Consider the following 21,444-nt stretch of genomic DNA (forward strand, 5'->3'; position numbering starts at 1 on the left):
TCTAGACTTCTCTTTTGGGGGGGGAGCGGTTTAAGAATTAATTTTGACTCCATCCCTCTTCTGAGGTCTTCCAGTCCTGGCTCCTTCCATTTTCATGCAGTGACCTCACATCATAGCCATTCCTATCTCCATTCATTATTAATCTTTTTTACTTCTATCTCTTTTATTTCCCTTTCTTTACAATTTTCCCTCTCTTCTCCCATGTCTTTATGACACATCCTAAGCACCCTACCCCCTCTCCCAAGTGGCTCCTTGAAGAAACTGTCCCTCTTATCCCCCCCTATTTTCTACAATGTAGTGTATATAGTGACTATATGACCAAATATGTATTATATAATAATAATAATTATAATTTTATTCATATAGCGCTTTTTTCCCATAGGACTCAAAGTCGCTTTACAGACATCAGAGAACATGGTACATTGTACAAGGATTTGGTGTTGGAAAAAACTAGAAAACCACACCAAGATAATTAAAATCAACCGAAACCTAGAGAGCACAATAAGCAAATTGCAGGGTTGGTGCAGACATTTTGGGAAATAACTTCCATGGGTTATATATTCCACCCACAAAGGTACCAAATGAGGCAGCCGTCTTGGGTGCACTACGTAGGAATACCCTGGGTGGAATATGTTACGCCTAAAAGAAATGACACAAAATGGGTGATTGCAGCATCCTGATGCTAGGAGTAGGGTCCCAACATAATGGTTAGGTCCATGTATTTTTCATCCCATCCATGAGTTTACCAGGTGAGGCAGCCATGGTGGGCCCACTACGAAGGTTGCACTGTGGGTGATAAACCCTACAAGGACCCAAGGAATATATTGGAAATCTGACACATGTGTAGCAGTATGATATACCCTGTGTGAATAGATCCACATGAAGTACATCCTGCCCATGGAGGATGCACTTCAGTGGATGTATAGCACACCAGTATATCATACAGTGGGGTGGAAGTACATTTTACAAAACAGGGATTAGTAAATACAGCAAACAGTGCTGCAGTTTGGGCATGAGATTTACGGGTGACTTAAACATTTGAAAAATTAAATGCACTGAATTAATAGTGTTTGTTCATCCTGCCCAAGAATGAACCATCCGAGGCAGCCATCTGGGGCGCACTGCGTAGGTTACATCTGGCAGGGTGTGCAAGTAGCGGAAGTATAACGTCCAGGTGGAGAAATAAATAAAGAATAAATGGTGACCGCATTTTAAGTTAAAACCATGTAAATCTTAATCAGAAATTAAAAAATGATAGAGTGTTCTGCAAAAAGCCACAGCGTCTCCTTCACTCAAGTGTGTGGGTTTGTCGCATCCAGCAGTTTGTGGAGTTCGATTTGGCTGCAGTATGAGAGAGCAGCCGAACCCAGTCTCAGGGGAGTGTAAATGAAGGTAGAGTGCCAGCATTCCTGTGTGTTCGTGAAATTGTTTAAATTTCGGTTAGAAAGTTGTCAAAAGTCCAAATCCAGTTCGAACTCTGGTTCTAGCTCCATGCTTCAGGTAGCATGCTTCAGATGCAGGCTACAGTGGCAGGCCAAGCCTGTGTTTGCAGGCTTTAAAATGAGTCCCTTTTGCAGGAGAGGCTAGGTCAGCTGGTACAGTGGGAGGGAGTGACTGGGCAGTTTGTTCAACAAGCTAATTAATTGTGGGGGAAGATGCAGCATCACAGTTGGAAAACAAACTTTCAAAACAGACTATTCTTTCAGTGAAAGGCATCAGATATGGAAGATGGCATTAGTTTACCTGGAAAGAGATGAAAGATGGTATTATAACTCAGCTCCGGTTCTAACTCCATGCTTCAGATGGCATGCTTAAGATGCAAGCTACAGCAGCAGGCCAAGCCTGTTAGTCGCTGACTTTGGCTAAGAGGCCTCGCTCTGCCAAGGTGGAACATATCACCAGTTCTATGTGGATTTATAGTTTGGAAATTCTGCAAGGGCCTATACGCTATTCACTGCTGTGTGTTCTGTGATTAGCTTCTACTGTATGGGATCCTGGAAATGCTTGGTTGGACCTAGGGACTATCACTGCTGTGTGATCTCTGATAGTTTCTGCGTGTGGGGTCCTGGAAACGATTGAGTGGACTTATGCGCTATTCACTGCAAGTGTGATCAGTGATAGTTTCTACTTTAGGGACTGAGGGTCTCTAGCTATTTTGTGGAATTGTTTTGGGACGTTATACTCTACCGGGACTGCCTCTGTCTGGACTGCTACCTGTTTATTGCCTGTTCACTGTATTTACCGCTTGTCCATACATCTGTTGCTGTGTGCTGTGGAAAAATAAACCATCACTTTGGTTTCATCTGCTCGGTGTCTGGGTGATTGAGAGAACCCCCTATCCTCACATTTGGTTATGCCCATCACTCCCTCACCCTCACCCCCTATATATTATATGACCACTCCCTCCCCTCCTATATATTATATGCCGATCACTCCCTCCCCTCATCCTCTATATATTATATGCCCATCAGTCCCTCCCCTTAACCCTATATGCACATCACTCCCTCATTCCCTATATATTTTTTGCCCATCACCCAACCCCTCCCCCATATATTGTATGCATTTTGGGAGCCTGCCTCTGATGAATTCTGTACTGTATGTATGTAATAGCATGGACACAGATATACTGGGAAAGTAAGTAATGTAGTAGCCGCTGGCAATGCCTCATGGGGTTTATCTTTTACTGGTCAGAGTCTGAGCAGTATAAGATAAACTACAAATCCCATGTCACTCCTCCTCCTTCTCTGGCCAGCGTGGGTGCCTCTGGCTAACAGCTGACTGCCTGCCTGCTTGTGACTGCATTGGTCAGGTCTCAGCTGCTGCCCGCAGCTTACACCATGCCTGGCACTACTCTCCCACATCTGCACTGCTGCGCAGCCTACAGGTACAGGATTAGTAGGTGGGTGGAGTTGGGGCTGTGTTTTACGAGGGGCAATCACATTCATCGCACCCCTGGATCCACCACTGGGCAGGCGCCATCTTGAGCAGTGGAGCAGACTGAGCTGTGACCAACCGGTGTTCTGGTGGTAAATGCAGATTCTTTGTCGCTGTAAGTCATTGTGGAATGTGGAATGTCAGTGGGTGGGTCAGATGCTCATGTGGGGCTGGGGGGAGCCTACTTATGGAGTATATTATTAATGTGGGGGGTCTCGTGCATATGTGTGGCTGGAGGGAGCCTGCTGTGGATCATATTGTTAATGTGGGGGATCTTGGGGGTCTGGTGGACATGTGGGACTGGAGGAGCCTGCTTGTGTAGCATATTATTATTGTAGGGGGTCCGGGGGCTTTGGCGCACATGTGGGGCTGGGGGGAGCCTGCTTGTGGACCATGTTATTATTGTGGGGGGATCCTGGGGGGGAGTCAGTATTATTCTTAAACTTCCGCCTATAAGTAAAGTCTAGATTCGTACTGGACTGAGCGCCACCATCCATGCCCATGCACCTGTGGGCCCACTGATAATGTCTGTCCACCCCAGTTTCAACAGTGCCTGCTCTGCTCCAGTAATCAGCAGGGTGCAGGCATGAACTGGAGCTTTTTGTTTCTCCATCACCCTCTAGCAGTTTCTCAGCATGCATGACGCAACAAAAGACCCGCAAGGAGAAGAAAATCAGCAAGTACGAGCCCAAAAAGGTAAGTTTGGGCTGGGGTTGAAGTGATACAGGTGGAACTGAAGCTGGAGTGTCAGTGGGGATAGCTGGAGTGTAATGGGGCAAGCTGGAGTGAAACAGGGGGATCTAAAGTGATGCAGGGGGGAGTTGGAATGACATATGGGGAGCTGGTGTGACACAGGGGAGCTGGAGTGACACGGGGAGCAGGAGCAACATGAGGGAGCAACACAGGAGCTGGATCTGAAGTGACACAGGAAGGAGCTGCAGCAGGGGTGACACAGGGGGTCTGCCACACCAAACCGGTTTCATCGTCTCGGACTTCTTGGACTTCCAAGATGATGAAACCGGTTGGGCATGGCTAAACTGGTAATGCACATGCAGTTCCCAGACACCAGAACTATCGGGAGATCGGGAGACCTGGAAGCACGGACACTGTGGAAGCAGAGTAGCACTGGGGTCTAAGTATACATGCTTGCAAATCGGGAATTTTATTAAGCTGTTTATCTTGTATGTGATTTTTAATCTGGAATAAAAGTTGCTAAGTACTTTCACAATTGTGCACACCATTTTCTTTACACTTTTCACATATATATATATATATATATATATATATATGACTAAACTATTCTGCTTGTTGTAAATTGTCCCTTGAGTGGCATTTTTTCATTCCAAATACTATATACTATATATATTGTGACAAGATCACTGGCATCATAGTGGAAGACAGGTATATTTGCCCTAGATTCCTTCCCTATGTCTTTTGAAATCTCAGGAAGGTGTTAGGAGCTTTTTGGGTTAGCTTCACAGGAGGCTAATTAGGGTTTTCAGCTGTGTGGCTGTTTTTAATGCCGTGAGGCTGATCATTACAAGACACTGCCTGGGGAAAGGAAAGTCTTTTGTGTCTCTGTGGGAGAATCAGGTAAAACTAAACCTGGAAAAAGCTTTCTTATACTTTGTATATTAGTGATCTAGGACTACTTCTGTATAGTTAGTGCCCTACAGCAAGGTGTTTATTTCTGTTTATTTTGTTTGTTTGCCTAATAAAACTGGTGGACGCCAGTTGCACCAGACCAGTGGACTTTGTGTGATTTACCATGGTACCAGTTCCCCGACCTTGCTACATGATATAGCACTTAGTGCCTTTTTTTATTTAGTTTAAAGGTTTATTTATAATTTCAAGTGCAAGAAACAGTAACAGCACAAATATCCAGATGAGAATAAGCAACCATTATAGAGTCAGGTATACATCTGGGGTATGTAGTAACAATAATAAAAAATAATATCAAAAATAGTATCGCTAACAAAAATGGGCGATCATATACAATACGGATATATATTGCAAGTAACTGGTTTAGACATAACTGCTGTGAAAACCAACAAAAAGGGAAAGAAAAAGTCGGGGTATCTGCTGTTATAGCTCCCTGAAAAAATATTTTGGGAATAATATATGGCACTAATATAGAATTAAGAGAGTGCACACAAGCACACAACAAAATTAAAAACAAGAAAAAAAACGGTCAGAACAGAAGGGTTGAGAGTTCACCTGGCGAGTGAGAGTTATATGGGGAGTTTTGAAAGCTGTACCATGGATCCCAATCTGTAAGAATCAGAAGGTTCTGTTATTAAGATATGCGGTAATAATCTCCATACTCGCCAGATACCAAATGTTATCAATTACTAGGCGAAGAGGAAGAGCCTCCAAGTGCTTCCAATGTAATGCAACTATGCACCTGGCTGCATTTAATATTTGAAGCACCAGCTTACTGGCAAATAGCCAGTGATGTGAGTGGTAGACCCAAAAGGAAAGACAAGAGGTCTTTAACTATAGGGACACCAACCATCCTGCCTATCAATTTCACAATTATATCCCAGTATAGTGCTATTTTGGGGCATGTCCACCATATGTGGATAAAAGAACTTACAATTCCACAACTTCTCCAGCACTGGGGAGAGACAGAAGAAAACATTTTATGTAGTCTAGTAGGGACCAAGTACCATCTGTAAAAAATCTTATAGGCATTTTCCTTTACCAAGGTTGAAATAGATGTTTTGGAGCTAGACATATGAATATCAGACCACGCTTGCTCATCAGGTGGTGGACCAAGTTCTTTTTCTCACTGAAGTATAAAAGATGGAGAAGGAAACTGCCTATACGATAGAAGGAGAGAGTAAATAGCAGATATAATGCCCTGAGATAGGGGCCTGTGATAGCACAGAGATTGTAGGGCAGTCAAAGAACAGAGTGGTGAGGGACTGTTCGGGGATGCTACAAAATGTCTTATCTGGAAACATAGAAATGGCTTCACCTCCGGAAAGTTAAAATTTAGTTATAATATCAGGTAGCGACATACAGATACCACCATGTAAAACCTCTATAACAAAACAAATATTCCTAGAAATCCAAGGAGGGGAATGTATCAACTTGGAGGGAATCAGGAAATAAGGAGTTGGAAAGCCATCAAAGTAACAACTGGAGCCATCTAAGGGCCTGATTCAGAGCCGGACGCTATTTGCGCTCGCTCGTTCAGAAAAAGGGGCTGGCTATTTAAATGAACCGTTCGTTCTTTGCGGTCTGTTCACGCCTCTATGTCTGAACGAGCGAACAAAACATGCGAACGTAATTTTGAAAAAAACGCCCCCTGGCCGCTCGCATCATACGTCATGTCCGCTATTTATTAGATTAATCGAGTACATCGAAAGGCGTCTGAACTGCTCGCTATTCTTGTGGTTGGTTTTTCCTACCACAATCATGCGAGCAGTTCTGACTATAAAACAACCAAGTGACGTGGTCAATGACGCTGCTTTGTTAATTATGCACAACCTTAAAACGCCCATTTTGACCTTTAAGCACGCCTGCGTTCGGATCTCCACTCCCCGTTTTCCAGCACCTTCCCCTGTTACCACCCACAAACGCCTCATTCTGTCACTCAAAATAGCAGGCATTCGCTATTTAGCGAGCACACGATTTTCGGCCGCACTGACTGGTTCGCGCATGCGTATTAAAATCCGTACGCATGCGCAGTTGTGCGAACATCGGTAGGAACGAACGAGCGGCCGCTTACGAGCGGCTCTGAATCAGGCCCTCAGAGTGGAGGCAAGAGCGAACCAAGCAATAGTTTGACTTAAATGAGATGCAAAATAGTAAGTAGTAAGTAGTAAGTAAGCGAATGTCCGGGAAACCTAGCGCCTATTTTTTTTATTTCTCACCATGGTGTCTAGATCTAATATCTTCTCAGTGTGCGGGAGATGTACTTTGGCAACTCCTATCTGCCATTTTTCAAACACAGCCTGTAAAGTGATAGGAGCTGATTGGTCAGTACTTTATCTCTCTACACTTTATCACTCTCCAAGGCTTAGTACATCTCCACTAAACCTATTAACAATGTAAGGTCTCTCTTATTTTATATAGAGAGATTTCATGACCTCACTAAATGACCCCTGTAATCTTTTGTAAGGGGTTCACATTTTACATCATTTTTCATTTTGGGTCACACTAACCAGCTGACTGAGAACTAGAAAATATTGATGACTGTAAGAAAGCAGAAGAATGCATTAGAAACAAATCTAAATGCTTCAAGCTTGGAATTGCCACTGTGAGAAACATCATTAAAAAATGAAAGTTAAGGAGAACTGGGGACATGAATGGAAGAGTGGAAAGAACCAGAAACATATTTGACAGAACTGCATGTAAGCTGGTCAGAAATATAAAGCAGTGCCCACATTTCATTGCTCAATAGTAGAAGCAAGGCTTAGCTGTAGTAGTAGCCTATAGTACAGTATGATCTGACCATGATTTGTCAGCAGGAAACTTTTCCTACAATTTCTTCACAAATGCCATAAACATATGACGTACTCTGAACAATATTTGGATAAGACAGAAGCTTTTTGGAGCTGATAAAACAAAAATGACACTTTTTGGCCACAACCTTTAAATATATATTTGGAGAAAAACAGATGAAACATTGGAGGAAAGGACAGCTTGAAAATGTGGAAAGAGCTCTTTTTTAAGGCGTGAAGTTCCTGGTACAGTAGGGAAGTCTTCTGCAAAGATGCTCTTTCTATGCCTTTATATTGTTTAAATAATCTTGTGCTGCAAAATTAAATCTTTTTTTTTTAAATTAGTTTGAGTGACCCTCAAACTGTATAAATCAAAAACCTTTGAATACACATACAGACGTGTGCAAATTATTAGAATCAATGCTAGTTTTTTTACATTTCATAGCTTTCCTAACTTACTGGCCACAAAATTAGACTGTAAAACTGTTTTGCAATGCTATGAGGTATTTTCATGAGTTACCTAAGATTCTAGGGGGGAGATGTATTATAGTGGCACTTAACGTGCCGCTATATCGCTTCCTGCTTCTCCTATTTACCGAGGCAAAGCAGGAAGCACTAACGATGAGATGTATCAACATCTCATTGGCCGGAGTAGGGAGTGTTAACTCCCCCCTCTGGTGATCCCTGCCTGAGTACACAGCGCATCAGCCTAGTGCTGATGCACTGTGTCTTCAGTCCTGGCCGAATCCACTAAGCATGCACGTTATCTCGCAAGTATCGCAAGATCCCGCGTGCAGCCCTGTGGCTGGCATCCCCTGCAGCAAGGACAGCACAGATCTGCTGTGGGGATAGGGCATCGCCAGGCTGCCACTGTTGATAGCGACAGCTGCAGCAGTCGGAATGGTCAGGCGAACTAACCGTTCATACATTGACCAGGCCATTGGTGCTGCCATCTTGTAGATAGCAGCACCGATAATGACAGAGGTGCTTAGCGCCCCTATCATTTACCACCAAACACCCCCCCCGATCATACATTGGGGAGAAGCGGTATCAGAGCACATAACGTGTGCTGATACCGCTTCGACACTTCATACATCTCCCCCTAGGTCCTCTAATTAAAAAAAAAAAGTATTAGGGAAATTCTGTTTTTTGAAGGTGGCAGCTTTGGCACAAGATAACATTGACATCCTTCCCCGGCCAGGTAAGAGCCCAGATACAAATCCAATGAGAATCTTTGGGCAATCGTAAAGAAAGAACTTAAGAAGAAGACAAACACCATCAAGACTGACCTCATAGAAGAACCTATCCAAATATGGCATAGGGATGAAAACTTCAAGAGAAACTGTGACACTCTTGAACAGCAGCCAAACATGATTATAAAACCAGGTGCATTTGCATTAAAGTACTCAGGTGACATCACAACAGAGCACATATTCTATACATAGATGGTCTCATTCAGAGATGTACACTGTTCAGATTTTTTACACAGTTAAGCAATAATTGGTGAACTGTGCATGCGCCAAGCCCCCTCATGCATAACTTCAAGGACTGCAGTGTGATTGACAGGAAGGCACCTTTTAGGGGAGGAAACGGGGGAAGTGGTCATTAAAACACAGACGAGTTGATGCCGTCTTTGGGACGGTTTTCAGCAGGCGCCTGTGATCCCCTAATAAGATAGCTCCAGCTTCTCAGTCCAGACGCCTATGCTGCATGACCGTAGGGTTACACGTATGTTCGATTATCTGACCTACATATGTGCTGCGAATGTGTACGTAGTTGCGATGCTTGTTGTGAGGGTGGGCATCTCAGTACTGTTAGGGGAGAGTGTTATTTTCCAAACATTCGCTCCTCCACAGCACACACAATTGTAGCAGCAATTGCAACACCATACATCTCTGCATCAGGTCCAGAATTAGATGGACATAAATATGACCACGGCAATTCTATCATTCTCAACATTGCAATAGATTTAACTTCTCTTTTAGTTATACATTGTTCAGACAAAACGCAGCGACCGCTTTAGACAGGGTGCGACCATAATACTGACAGTCGGTATGCCGGTGCTATGAATTCTGGACCCGGAATCCCGACACCTGTCGGAATCCCAGCGACAGCACCCCGACAGTAAGTACTGGGGTTAGGGAGAGGGTTAGGCACTAAGGGTAGAGTTAGGGTTAGGCACTATTAGGGGATGCTTAGGTTTAGGGTGCAGGGAGCAGGTTAGGTTTAGGCTCTGGGGGGAGGTTAGGATTAGGCAGTGGGGAGGGAGGGTTAGGGGTAAGGAGATGGGGAGGGTTAGGCTACTGACCAACAGTTAGAATTATTTCTCTCTAAAAATGGAGGAATCTGAAAATGTTCTTAAAAATGTCTTTGATGCAATGTTTATGCAATGTTTATACAATGTTACATAGTCCTTTACAACGCCTTTATCATTTTAAAACATTCTTAATGTTACTTTTATTTATATAGTTTTCATATAATGTACTACTTTTATATGTAGAGTGCTGATTGGGTTGGAAAAAATATTGAAATAACATTACTTTATAAAAACAACGTGTTATTGTATTATCCCCTTTTACGCATTAGCATAAGAAGAGGTAGAACTGACAAAAGAATAACAATCCTAAATACCAGTTACTGTAATATAACATTTGCAATTTTCCCCTACTCTGGGATATCTGCTTATTGTAATGTTCATTGCCCATTTCCTTTATAGCTGTTATAAAAATCATCACTTTCATAAAAGTACCCTTGATTATTTCTGATGCAGAGTGTAACACAAAAGACAGACCTGGGAGTAGTTTGATGCATTATGTTACAAAGTTTTTCATGTCAGCAATATAAATTACCTTACTGTATATTGGTCTCTAGAATGCAGCCAATTTAACAGATACAAGTAGAACATCTGTATAAAGACAGTTAGGAACACAGACTTCGGTGTAAATGTAATTAGTTACGCTTTTCAAAACTGCTGCATCTTCGGCAGATTCAGCAATGCTTGGTAAGTTTACCCCTAACCAATAACAATTTTATCTCCCATTTAAAGTGATTATAAATGATTTATATCTGTTAAACTGATTCCCGCAGCGTCATATGCAGAGCTTTTTTTCAACATATTTCATAGGACATATCTTCTCTTCACCACAGATATCTGATAGGATTGTCAGAGGATCACTCCTGTTCCAGATGTGGTACTCCAAGGAGGACTTGTCTTTCAGTATGTCCAGTGATATGTAGATTCTGGGCTCAGGTATGAGGTTGTGTTACAACTTGGTTAACTATCTACCTCTCTCCCCTGAATGGGCAATTTTTGGTACCCTGCCTGAGGACACACGTGTTGTGCAGGGGAACGGAAATTGTTATTAGCTGTATCCACTGCAGCCAAAAAATGTATTCTGCAAATGTGGATGCAGGAGTCTCACTCCCATTTTTCCACATATTATAGATTGTAAACTTGCAAGAAGGGACTTCTATCTTTTCTCTCTCTGTTTGTTCAAGTCTCGTTTTCCATTTTATTACTGTTTGTTCCCAAAGGTATGGAACATGCTGGCACTATATAAAAAATGTTAATAATTATATTTTTATATTTTTGTTTTTCTGTACACAGTCTTATTTATTATTTATTTATTTATTTATCAGTTATTTATATAGTGCACACATTGGGCCTGATTCAGAGCTGAACGCTCTGACCAGAGCGCTTGCTCTGAATCAGGGCCCTCCTCCATGAAAATGGAGCATATGCGAGCGGCCAAAAAGATGGTCGCGATGGTCTTGACCATCGCGACCATCGGACTTGCGACGGAGACCCTGCAGTAGGGTCTCCCAGCCACAAGCCCTGGAGTGATTTTGGCTCTATCACTGACATCACTAGTGATGTCAGTGCGGCCGGCTTCAGACGGTAGGCGTTCCCATGGGAACGCCTCCGTCTGGCAGGCACGCCCCCAGAACACCCACCAAAGGGGGCGTGCTGTCAATCAACATCGACAGCACGCCCCCTTTGGTGCGAGACCCGGAGCGATGAAAAGCCTGTCGCTTCCCGGGTCTCGCACAGGCGCACGACGGAGCTCCCTCCGTCGTGCGCATGCGCAGTGGAGAACATCGACCCGCTTGCGAGTGTCCTGATGCTCACGAGCGGGTCTGAATGACCCTCATATTCTGCAGTGTTTTTACAGAGAAGATCTGGCCATTCACATCAGTCCCTGCCCCAGTGGAGCTTACAATCTATAATCCCTACCACATGTACACGCACACACACACTAGGGTTAATTTCTGTTGGAAGCCAATTAACTTGCCAGTATATTTTTGGAGTGTGGGAGGAAACCGGAGTACCTGGAGGAAACCCACGCAAGCACAGGGAAAATATACAAACTCCGCACAGTTAGGGCTGTGGTGGGAATCAAACCCATGACCTCAGTGCTGTGAGGCAGTAATAATTATGGCCCCCATACATCAGCAACGGATTGTTGCAGTTTCCCATTCCCGGAAGCCTGGGACATGTTAGATTTCCCTGATTTGTTGATTCCTACAACAAAATGATTGGTATCAGAAATTGGGAAGTTTTAACATACAGAATTTCCCTGTTGCCCGATGGATCATCCTGGTCCGCTGATCAGCAGTTTTCATCACCAATCCGTGGATCGGAGTCTGGGAATTGTGGCACAGATGTATGGACCCCTTTACTTTGAGCAGATGGTGCTGATTCAGCATTGCAGACAAGTGAAGTGCTGAACGCAGATTCATGATTATCAGGACTGCACATGCACAGGACCCATTCTGCAAGTGTGCATAATGGGTCCTGATAATCGCACACACCCCTTTGATGCCTCTGCCTGATTGACAGGCAGAGACATTTAAGGGACGGGGGTGGGGTCAGTCAACGGGGGCATATTCGCCCGTTTTCTGGGAGTGATAAGACCAGGGACTGTGTCGACGGATGCAGTTTCCTGGCTTCGCAAGTCGGACAGCCTTTTCATTCCAACCAGCCAGATCAGACAGATGGTCTGATAGATAATTGTATAGTGTGTACCTAGCTATGGGGGAGATATATGAAACCTTCTAAAGAGAACAAGGGAGAAAGTTGTCTATTGCAACCAATCATCTACTATCTATAATTTTATAGTATGTACTTGATAAATGATAGCTAGAAGCTGATTTGTTGCTATGGGTGCATTATCCACTTGCCATCTTTAGAAGGTATGATACATCTCGCTACAAGTATGGGCCGTTTGAGACTTTTCAGAGATCAAGTAGAAAACAATGACTAAAGCACAAGGTTGGAATTCTTAGCGAAACCTGCAGATCAAACTATATTAATGTGTATTTTGATGATTCTTCACCAAAAAATATGACATAATATAAAAGGATGATAGGTAATTTTAATGAATGATTATTATCAATAATAACCATGTAAAATATGTTACTGGTATACTATGCAATACCTCCTTACCACTTCAAATAACATAGAACTGGAGCATAATAATCACGTTAGTGTCATTTTAGCATAATAAGCACACATAATTATAATGTGTATATATATATATATATATATTTAAAAAAAACTATATATTTTACTTACAATGTGAGTTTACAATCAACACATTTTTGGTATATCTTAATAATAATAACAACATATAAAATGTTACAGACAGTCACATAATTTAAAACAGCTCAACATAGCTGATACGATACAACACTAATGAGCTACTCGCTAACAAGTTGACCAGTGATTTGACTACCATGCCTATTTCCTAAGTTGTACTTGCTACACTGATATCAGCACTATCAGTCTTCTGTTCCTGCCTCCACTATGCAAGTTCACAACATGCATCAAATGAATGTTGCTAAAAAAAACAACACAAAGTCACTAATGGTGCATACACACGATCAGATTTTTTCTTCAGATATGGACGATAACGATTTAAAAATCGTTCAGTCGTTCATATCTGATGAAAAATCGTTCATATCTGACATGCCTGAACGATGGACGATCAACGATGCGCGTTCCCGTTTGTCAGATAACGATATCTGACATCTGATGGGTTTGCAGTCAGACTTGGACGATTCCATTCATTTTAATGCAGTTAAAAATCGTTCAATCGTTCAAATCGTTCAAAACTTTGGTCAAATCGTCCAAATCGTTCAAATCGTTTAATCGTTCAGTCGTTCATCTGACAAATCTGACAAGTCTGACAAATCTGACCGTGTGTACGCTCCAACTCTTTGGTTAGTAACACACAGTTACCTGCATACTTCTGCCCTAGATGTCATGGTCAGCCCTGTACTTAGTGAAGCTCCAATGCTCTCATAAGGTTCAGGCCACTTTATAAAGTTGGCGATATGGTATGGGTGCCAGGCACTCAGCGCAATTGCTTGCGGCTGCAGGAGGATAGGCAGTTCTGGTGGCAATGGTTTCCAATGCGCACATGTACAATGAGCCAGCTGCTTTCTTAGCTTAGATTCCCCACCACCTAGTGCCATAAAAAAATATCTCATCTAGTAGTCAGACTAAGGGCCCTATTTATCAATATTATTTTTAATTAAAAAAAATAGTTTTCACATTATTTTAGTATCACATCAATGTATTAAAGAACAATTGGAGTAGTTTTCATTGATCCTTCAATTCACATATTTTTAGTAAGCAGATCACATTTTCCATACTTGTAATGGGAAATACAATCTGCCTGAAATTTATTCAAAATAAATTGAGAAAAAAGTGGGAAAGACCTGTGATAATAATGCAATCTTCAGATTGCATAACCAGAGCTTTCTCATGGTTCCCTGACTCCTGCTCTGCTTTAACAGGCAGAGCAGAGATGGGAGCCAGCCCCTGTGATCAGCTTTGTGGCCTAAGTAGACCAGAAGCTGATCACTTAATAAAATAATTATAAAAACCCAAACACTTACCTGCATTCAGGGATCTGTGACTGGTGCTCTGGTGAGATCCTCTGGGACTCCGGTCAGCTGGTCTCCAGATTGTTACCCTGGTCAGCTGCTTTATGCCGGCATCTATATTTGAAGCATAGAGCAGCTGACCGGGGTCACAGTGCAGGAGCTTGGAGAACAGCTGACCAGAGCCCCAGAAAGAGGACCTCACCAGAGCACTGATCACCAAGGTGAGTACAGGCTGAGCAGGGAAGGGGGCAATAGCAAGCTTTGTCCCTGCAAGTGATTTTTAATACATTCCTGTAATATATCCTAAATTCGCATTGTGAATTTAGGCAAAAATATCACACTGCAACCACATTTGTAATGCAGAATGTAGTAAATAGGGGCCTATGTGATTGCCTCCCGTTTCTCAGAATGTGCATAGCCCTTTCGTACATTACTTGTTACCAACTTCTGGCTACCCTTTTCAATTACTGTCTCCACATGCTTATTCTCTCATTGACTTCTGTGTACCAGCTGTCACGCCTGAGGGTTGGAACTGGCTTGGGCAGGAGTGAGAGGCTGAAGAAGCATGTATGAAGCTGGGAAGCTTGATCCAGCTCTTCCTCAAGAGATGAGGAAAGAAAGGCGCTACTGAAACTGCTAGTAGTGGTTTAGATGAGAATCAATGGTGAAGTTGCGGTGGATGGCCCGAAGGCGTGGACTGGAACAAGGATAAGTTTTATTGAACTGGATCTGTAGAAGATATTGGACTGGAAGTAGATATTGAATTGGAACCGATGTGTAGATATCGGAATATTGTAGATATCAAATTGGGACTGATGTTGAAGATATCGGACTGGGATCGATGATGTAGAACCGTTGATGTAGAATCGGATTGGGACCAAAGATGTAGAACCGAGGATGTAGAATCGGATTGGGATGATGATGACAGGTATCAGACTGGAACTGATGGTAATAGGTATCAGCTGGAATGGTAACAGGTATTGGCTGGAACCAATGGTAACAGCTTTTGGCTGGAACCGATCATAACAGTTACCAGCTGGAACTGATGCTATTACTAGAAGCAAGTCCCTTAGTTAGACCAGACTGGAACATCGAGGTAGATGGAGACTTGCTTTCACCAGACTGGAACTGGATTTGGTCAGACTGGGACCGTACAGATACAGAATACCTGGGAGCTCAGCACAGAGCTGTTACTTCAGCAGAAGCAACGTTGTAAAGGCCATTTGGGCCATTCAGGAAGTTAACCTTATAGGGCTGAGCGTTCAGTGATTGGATGCTGTGGTCAGCTGGTCTGAGAGCAGCGCTCTGAGTGGTGGAGGTACCTCTGGCATACAGCCTGTGTACTAGCATGCTGTGGAAGTATACACAGAACAGCAGGCACAGAGAGCAAATGCATCTTCAATCTCTGCAGTTTAAGACCAGCACTACTATTTCGACAGCAAACACTGTTCTAATCAGGAATCTGCAGACTTCACAGACAGAAGAAAACTCAGGTGAATAATCAGCCTGGAAGAAATAGCACAGTCTCATGCTCCCACTGGAGGTGTTGCCTGCATGCTGAGCATACTTCCCAGGTTAATCAGAATATCCTGATCCACAGGACAGGTGGCAGGGGTAAGTCACAAGACAAAGTAATATCAATTGAGAGAAATAGTCAGGATCGTGTCACCAGCCACCTCTGTTAATTGGTCTGTACGAGACCTTTTGGCTTTGAACTTGGACTTGTCTTTGCCTCATCCTTGCATACCTTTCCCAGGCCTCCAGTGTTCTAGACCCAAGACTACAAGTTGCTCCATTGCAGACATTCCTAAACAGGTGAACAATACATCTTCATCCAGTCATGTATTCTGGTTGCTCACTGCCTGTTGACATATAAACATTTAAAACATGCACCTTCTGCATGTTTTCCACTTATGAGTATCTGATGCAAGAGATCTCACACTAATCTTCTGTGTTACTTAAATAATGTATCTTTTTCGTGCATGAGATACCATTCCTGGTCATCAATAGAAACAGCTAGTCACCGAGATCAGCATCTTCTGTGCCACTTTTAACTGGCTCAATTTCTCAGCATTGCTATGTGTATTACACTTCAAGATACTATTATGTAAATAAAAATGCAGTTCTTTATGTTTCTTGAACATTCTGTCATTTGAAACCACAATCTAATCACATGATACAAAGTACAGAACAAATTATCTCAAAATCTCCCAATTCATTTATATAAGTAACTTTGTATCTGTAAAAAAAAACATGTTGCAATGTAAGGGGTGCAAATACAGTTATCATTTTTGCATACATGATACACTGTAAATACTGACTGTTTTTGCATGTAACCCACATATACTACTTTATTTTTACCCTGAAATGTAGATTTCCATTTGGACACACCCCTCCCAAATGTAAATCTCTTTTTGATGACTGCAATGGTCACACTTCACAGTCCTCACTCATGAGCAGATTTTCAACCAAAGTTTAAATGAATTAAGTTGTGAATTTCCATACATTCTTCCAGTTCTGCTTTTGCTTTGCTGACCTATAGAATATAAGCCCACACTGTACTTATACATTTCTACATATTTAGAGGCTATAATCTATAAATAAAGCTATGAAAACACCTTCATATAGCAAATCTCCCAACAAATGCAGAAATTCAAAAATTCCACAGAAGTGTTTACACAATTTGATCGTCTCTTATTCTCGTCTCTTAAATCTTTAAACTTTTTCAGTTTAAGTGAATGGGAAGTTAAAGCAAATAATACAATAGATGTAAATGTGCGACTGTAAAAACTTGAGTGGTTCCAAACCCTGTGTGGGGTGGATAGCTAAACAAACTGTCAAATAAATCCATTACAAATAGTGTTTGTCATGCATGAATGATAGTTAATGTCTTGGAAAGTATTTAAGTACCAAAACAAACACCAAGAAGAGTGGAGGTGAAGGATGTGTAATGAGCAAGCAGTACAAAAGGCAAGCAGTTACTGACCTGTAGTACCTATATAGATGGTAACTACTGTACATATCCATTGTGATGTGCGCATTGTGACAGATGGAAGTAAGGAAATGTTTCTTTCCCATGTACCATTTAAGGCTATAGAATTTGATGAATGCATACATTACTCCTACTACAGAAATAATCAAGCAGGCCCTCTAGCCTCTCTTGAACATTTATAGCCAAAATCCCATAATACATATATATACATATATTGTACTTAATTACAATGCATTTCTGTGTTCTCTGTTTTCTTTTACAATCAGTGCCCAAATTGTGCCGGTATACAACGGTATGGCATACTGGAACATCAAGCACTCATTTTTTTTCAACTTCAAAGGACAGCAGGAGAGCAGCGCTGAGCTGGAGAGCTACATGCCTCCACCCGCCTGCTACACTGACACTGGTCACAGGCTATCATAGTGTCAGTGTAGTACAGCCCCTTTCACAGCCTCAGCCCGTAGTACAGCCCCAGCCCATAGTACAGCCCCAGTCCCTAGTACAGCCCCAACCCCCTAGTACAGCCCCAACCCCCTAGTACAGCCCCAGTCCCTAGTACAGCCCCAACCCCTAAAGCTACCTGCATCCTGAGAGGAGGCGGCTGGTGCTGATGTATACCGTAGCATGGGGAGACTCGAGTCAGGAGTACAGCCGTAAGCGCAGGGAGGGGGTATGGGTCGGGACTCAGGAGTCCAGCAGCGCACACGCGCGGGGGGTGTTCAGGACTCGGGAGTACAGCCATGAACGTTGGGGCAGGGGGGCTCAGGAGTACAGCCGCGGTGGGAGTAGGGCGTACGGCCACTAGCACTAGATGGTGGGGCTGAGGTACTACTTGTCAAGCTGCAAGGGAGGTCTGACACACTAAGGTGAGGAAGACAGACAAGAGGGGAGAGAGAATTAGGGAAGTCTGGTTGCCATCTATTATAATTATTATTACTACTCAGAGGACCTGATTTCCAGACTATCCAAAGTGTTAATTCCAGACAGATAACATCTGGAAATTTTACATTTTTGTAAACTTTTCACTTTACAACTGAGCTCCCCTCATACTCACCGCCTTCTTGCCTGCCTCCAATCATTACCAACCTCCAGTCCTCTATAGCCTACTAGCAAGCATCCTCGCCCATCTCCCTGCCCCATCCAGTCCTCTCCCATCCACCTTCTCACTGCCTAATACCTGCCTCTACCCATCCGCCTCCTTACCTGCCTCCAGTCCACTCCCTTCTACCCACCCGCCTGCCTCAAGTCCTCATCCACCTCCAGTCCTCTCCCACCTACCCTCCCACCTCCTCGCCTGCCTTTAGTCGTCTCCTGCCTACTCGTCTGCCTTTTCACCTGCCTACAGTCCACTCCCTTCTACCCACCTCCAGTCCTCTCCTGCTTACCAGCACACCTCCACACCTGTCTCCATCCAGTCCTCTCCCACCTCCTCACTTGCCTTTAGTCCTCTCCTGCCTACTCGCTTGCCTTTTTACCTGCTTTCAGTCCACTCCCCTCTACCCACCTGCCTCCAATCCTAACCCACCTCCAGTCCTCTCCTGCCTACCAACACGCCTCCGCACCTGTCACCCTGTCCCCATCCAGTCCTCTCTGACCTACCCTCCCACCTCACCTGCCTTTAGTCGTCTCCTGCCTACTTGCCTGCCTTTTCTCCTGCCTTCAGTCCACTCCATTCTACCCGCTTCCAGTCCTCTCCTGCCTACCAGCACAACTCCACACCTGTCTCCCTATCCCCATCCAGTCCTCTCCCACCTCCTCACCTGCCTTAGTCCTCTCCTGCCTAATCGCCCGCCTTTTCACCTGCCTCCAGTCCACTCCCTTCTACCCACTCGTCTCCTCACCTTCATCTAGTCCTTGCCCACCTCCAGCCCTCTCCCAGCTACTAGCATGCATTCTTGCCTATCTCTTCACCCACCTTCTGTCCTCGCCTACCTACGCACTCGCCTCCTCGTCTGCCTCCATTCCTTGCCCACCTCTTCACCTTTGACTTTATTTCCATCTGGACAAGTGCCCTCTGCAGCTACTGCTGGCGATGGACTGCATAAAAATACATCCCCTTCCTGCCACTATTTTATTTTATTCATGGCATGCCCTGATAGCCGGAGAGAATTGTTAGGTTTGAGCTCCTATTTTGGCAAATGTCATAGAAGGTATTTTTAACAAACCAATATAGAGGCTTATAAATTAACCTTATAAAAGTTATTGGTAACTGGGCTGATTTCCAGAGAATAATTTCAGTGCATCCAGCATGGTATACCCCAGCTTGATACCAGTGCAGCCAGCGATCTGTTGCCTAGCAGCAGAGAAGCACCCAGAACCGGGGCATCTCCTCCCTGGGTCACTGCTGCTGAGCTGAGTGACCGCTGCAGTGCACACACAGGAAAGTTGTGGTTGTTATGACGGTATCGGGTGTTCCATGCTGGCAGAATAGAATGATGCCATGATGACACCAACCACACCCGCAACACTGCTACCCGGTTACATAGTTACTGCACTTTGTGCATTTGCTAATGTGAAAGTGCCCACAATAGTAGTGCCCCGTATACAATGCAGTCTGTGAGCATCGTATAAGGGGCACTACTAATGTGGGCATTCTAAAAAGGGGTACTACTACTGTGGGCATTGCATAAGGAGCACTACTACTGTGGGCCTTGTATAGGGGACAATACTACTGTGGGCATTGCATAAGGGGCACTACTATTATGCGCATTGCATAGGGGCACTACTACTGTGGGCATTGTATAAGGGGCACTACTATTGTGTAGCATAATGTGTATAATGGGTACTACGATGTGGGACACTACACTGATTAAAAAAGGGGCGTGTCTTAAGGACACGCCCCTTGTGAGTAGCCATCCCCCAATTTTTCGACATGCGCATAAGTACAACCTTAGATTTTCCATACCCCTACTTCAAAATTCCCACTTCGACCACTGCATACAATGAATGATTCCTTTGCAGCAACACCGCATATATTCCACTTAATTGGAAACAGAAAGTATGCAGTATAAAATAAAAGAATAAAATACATGGCTACTAATATAGATGGACCAATTGATTTTCAAGCATGTTGCCCAATACAAAAAAAAACCCTTAAGATAATACATAATTTTTTTCATATTAAAATGGAACCACTGTGACAAAAAGGGATTCTGGAGCTTATCCCTACAGAAAGAATATTGTGATGACATTACTCGTTTAAATTTGATTTAGCAAAAACAATTCGACTAGAAGAGTTTCTAAATAGCTACAAGTACACAAAGGCAGCCTGGACATGAAGATACAATTTATGAAGTACTAGCTGTTGCCTGTGGCTTCGCCCACGATTAAATTGCTTCTGCCAACTTTTTTTTTATTTGAGGTGTTTTAGTTGTATTGCTTGGCATCAGGACCCTGTCACGGGAGTGACCCATGTGACCATCAGCGCTATACAGACTAGTGACAGCAGCGCCTTCACCTCTCCACTCCCACCAATGTCACTGTGTGCCCTGTGCACAGACTGCTATGTAACCTATCCTACTTAAGTGAGGAGGGTCCAAAGCACTTCTCCCCCACCCCTTACTGGCCGCGTTAATGGTGCCACACCTAACTCTTGCATTAATGATGCCAATAAATTTTGTTTTAATGGCATTTTCATGAAAATCAGTTCAGTTAATTTATGCGCTAACTTGGAACAGACAGACACAGAGTTCTTATTATATTAGTGTCAATTTGTCAACATCTTTACCACAGAATGTTTTTATTATCTGATTTATTTGAAATAACTGTTGTTACACACAGACAGTATAACTGATTTAGTGCAGTTTGGATCCTAAAAGAGGAAAAAGTTTTTTACATTAGAAACATGACCTCGTAGGAAATGTCTCCAATTTGCTCTAAACTAATCCAAGCCCAGAGGAGGTTCGCACTATTATTCCCAACTAGATTGAGAATCTTTCAAGGAAAGGAATATAAAGACTTTACTACAGCAGAAGATGCAGATGCATTTTTAGAAGAAGAGGAGATGGAGGGCGCGAATACTTCTTCCTAACTAGTAGTTCACTGACCAACATATATGTATCCACTTTCTGCTACGTTTAGCCACTTATTTTCTTACAAATGCTACAGTTGATAATATGTTCTCCCTTAAGGACGATTATACTGTTTCTGGAGATGTTCCCTCAATGAGGATGGTAT

General features: G+C 43.3%; 1 protein-coding gene across 1 annotated transcript in view; it reads right to left on the reverse strand.

Annotated features, from left to right (window-relative positions):
• Positions 1-432: 432 nt before the first annotated feature.
• LOC148501574 (uncharacterized) overlaps positions 433-21,444 on the reverse strand; it is a 93,774-nt gene continuing 72,762 nt past the window's right edge. The window contains exons 4-5 of the mRNA XM_088450268.1: positions 5,152-5,205; positions 433-1,743 (exon numbers count right to left, since the gene is read on the reverse strand). Coding sequence (XP_088306394.1) covers positions 1,735-1,743; positions 5,152-5,205 — 63 coding nt within the window. The 3' untranslated portion in view covers positions 433-1,734. The remainder of the gene's footprint in view (positions 1,744-5,151; positions 5,206-21,444) is intronic.

The sequence above is a fragment of the Taudactylus pleione genome, unplaced genomic scaffold (genome assembly GCF_031769625.1).
Source record: "Taudactylus pleione unplaced genomic scaffold, aTauple2 ptg000513l, whole genome shotgun sequence".
In the NCBI taxonomy this organism is placed as follows: Eukaryota; Metazoa; Chordata; class Amphibia; order Anura; family Myobatrachidae; genus Taudactylus; species Taudactylus pleione.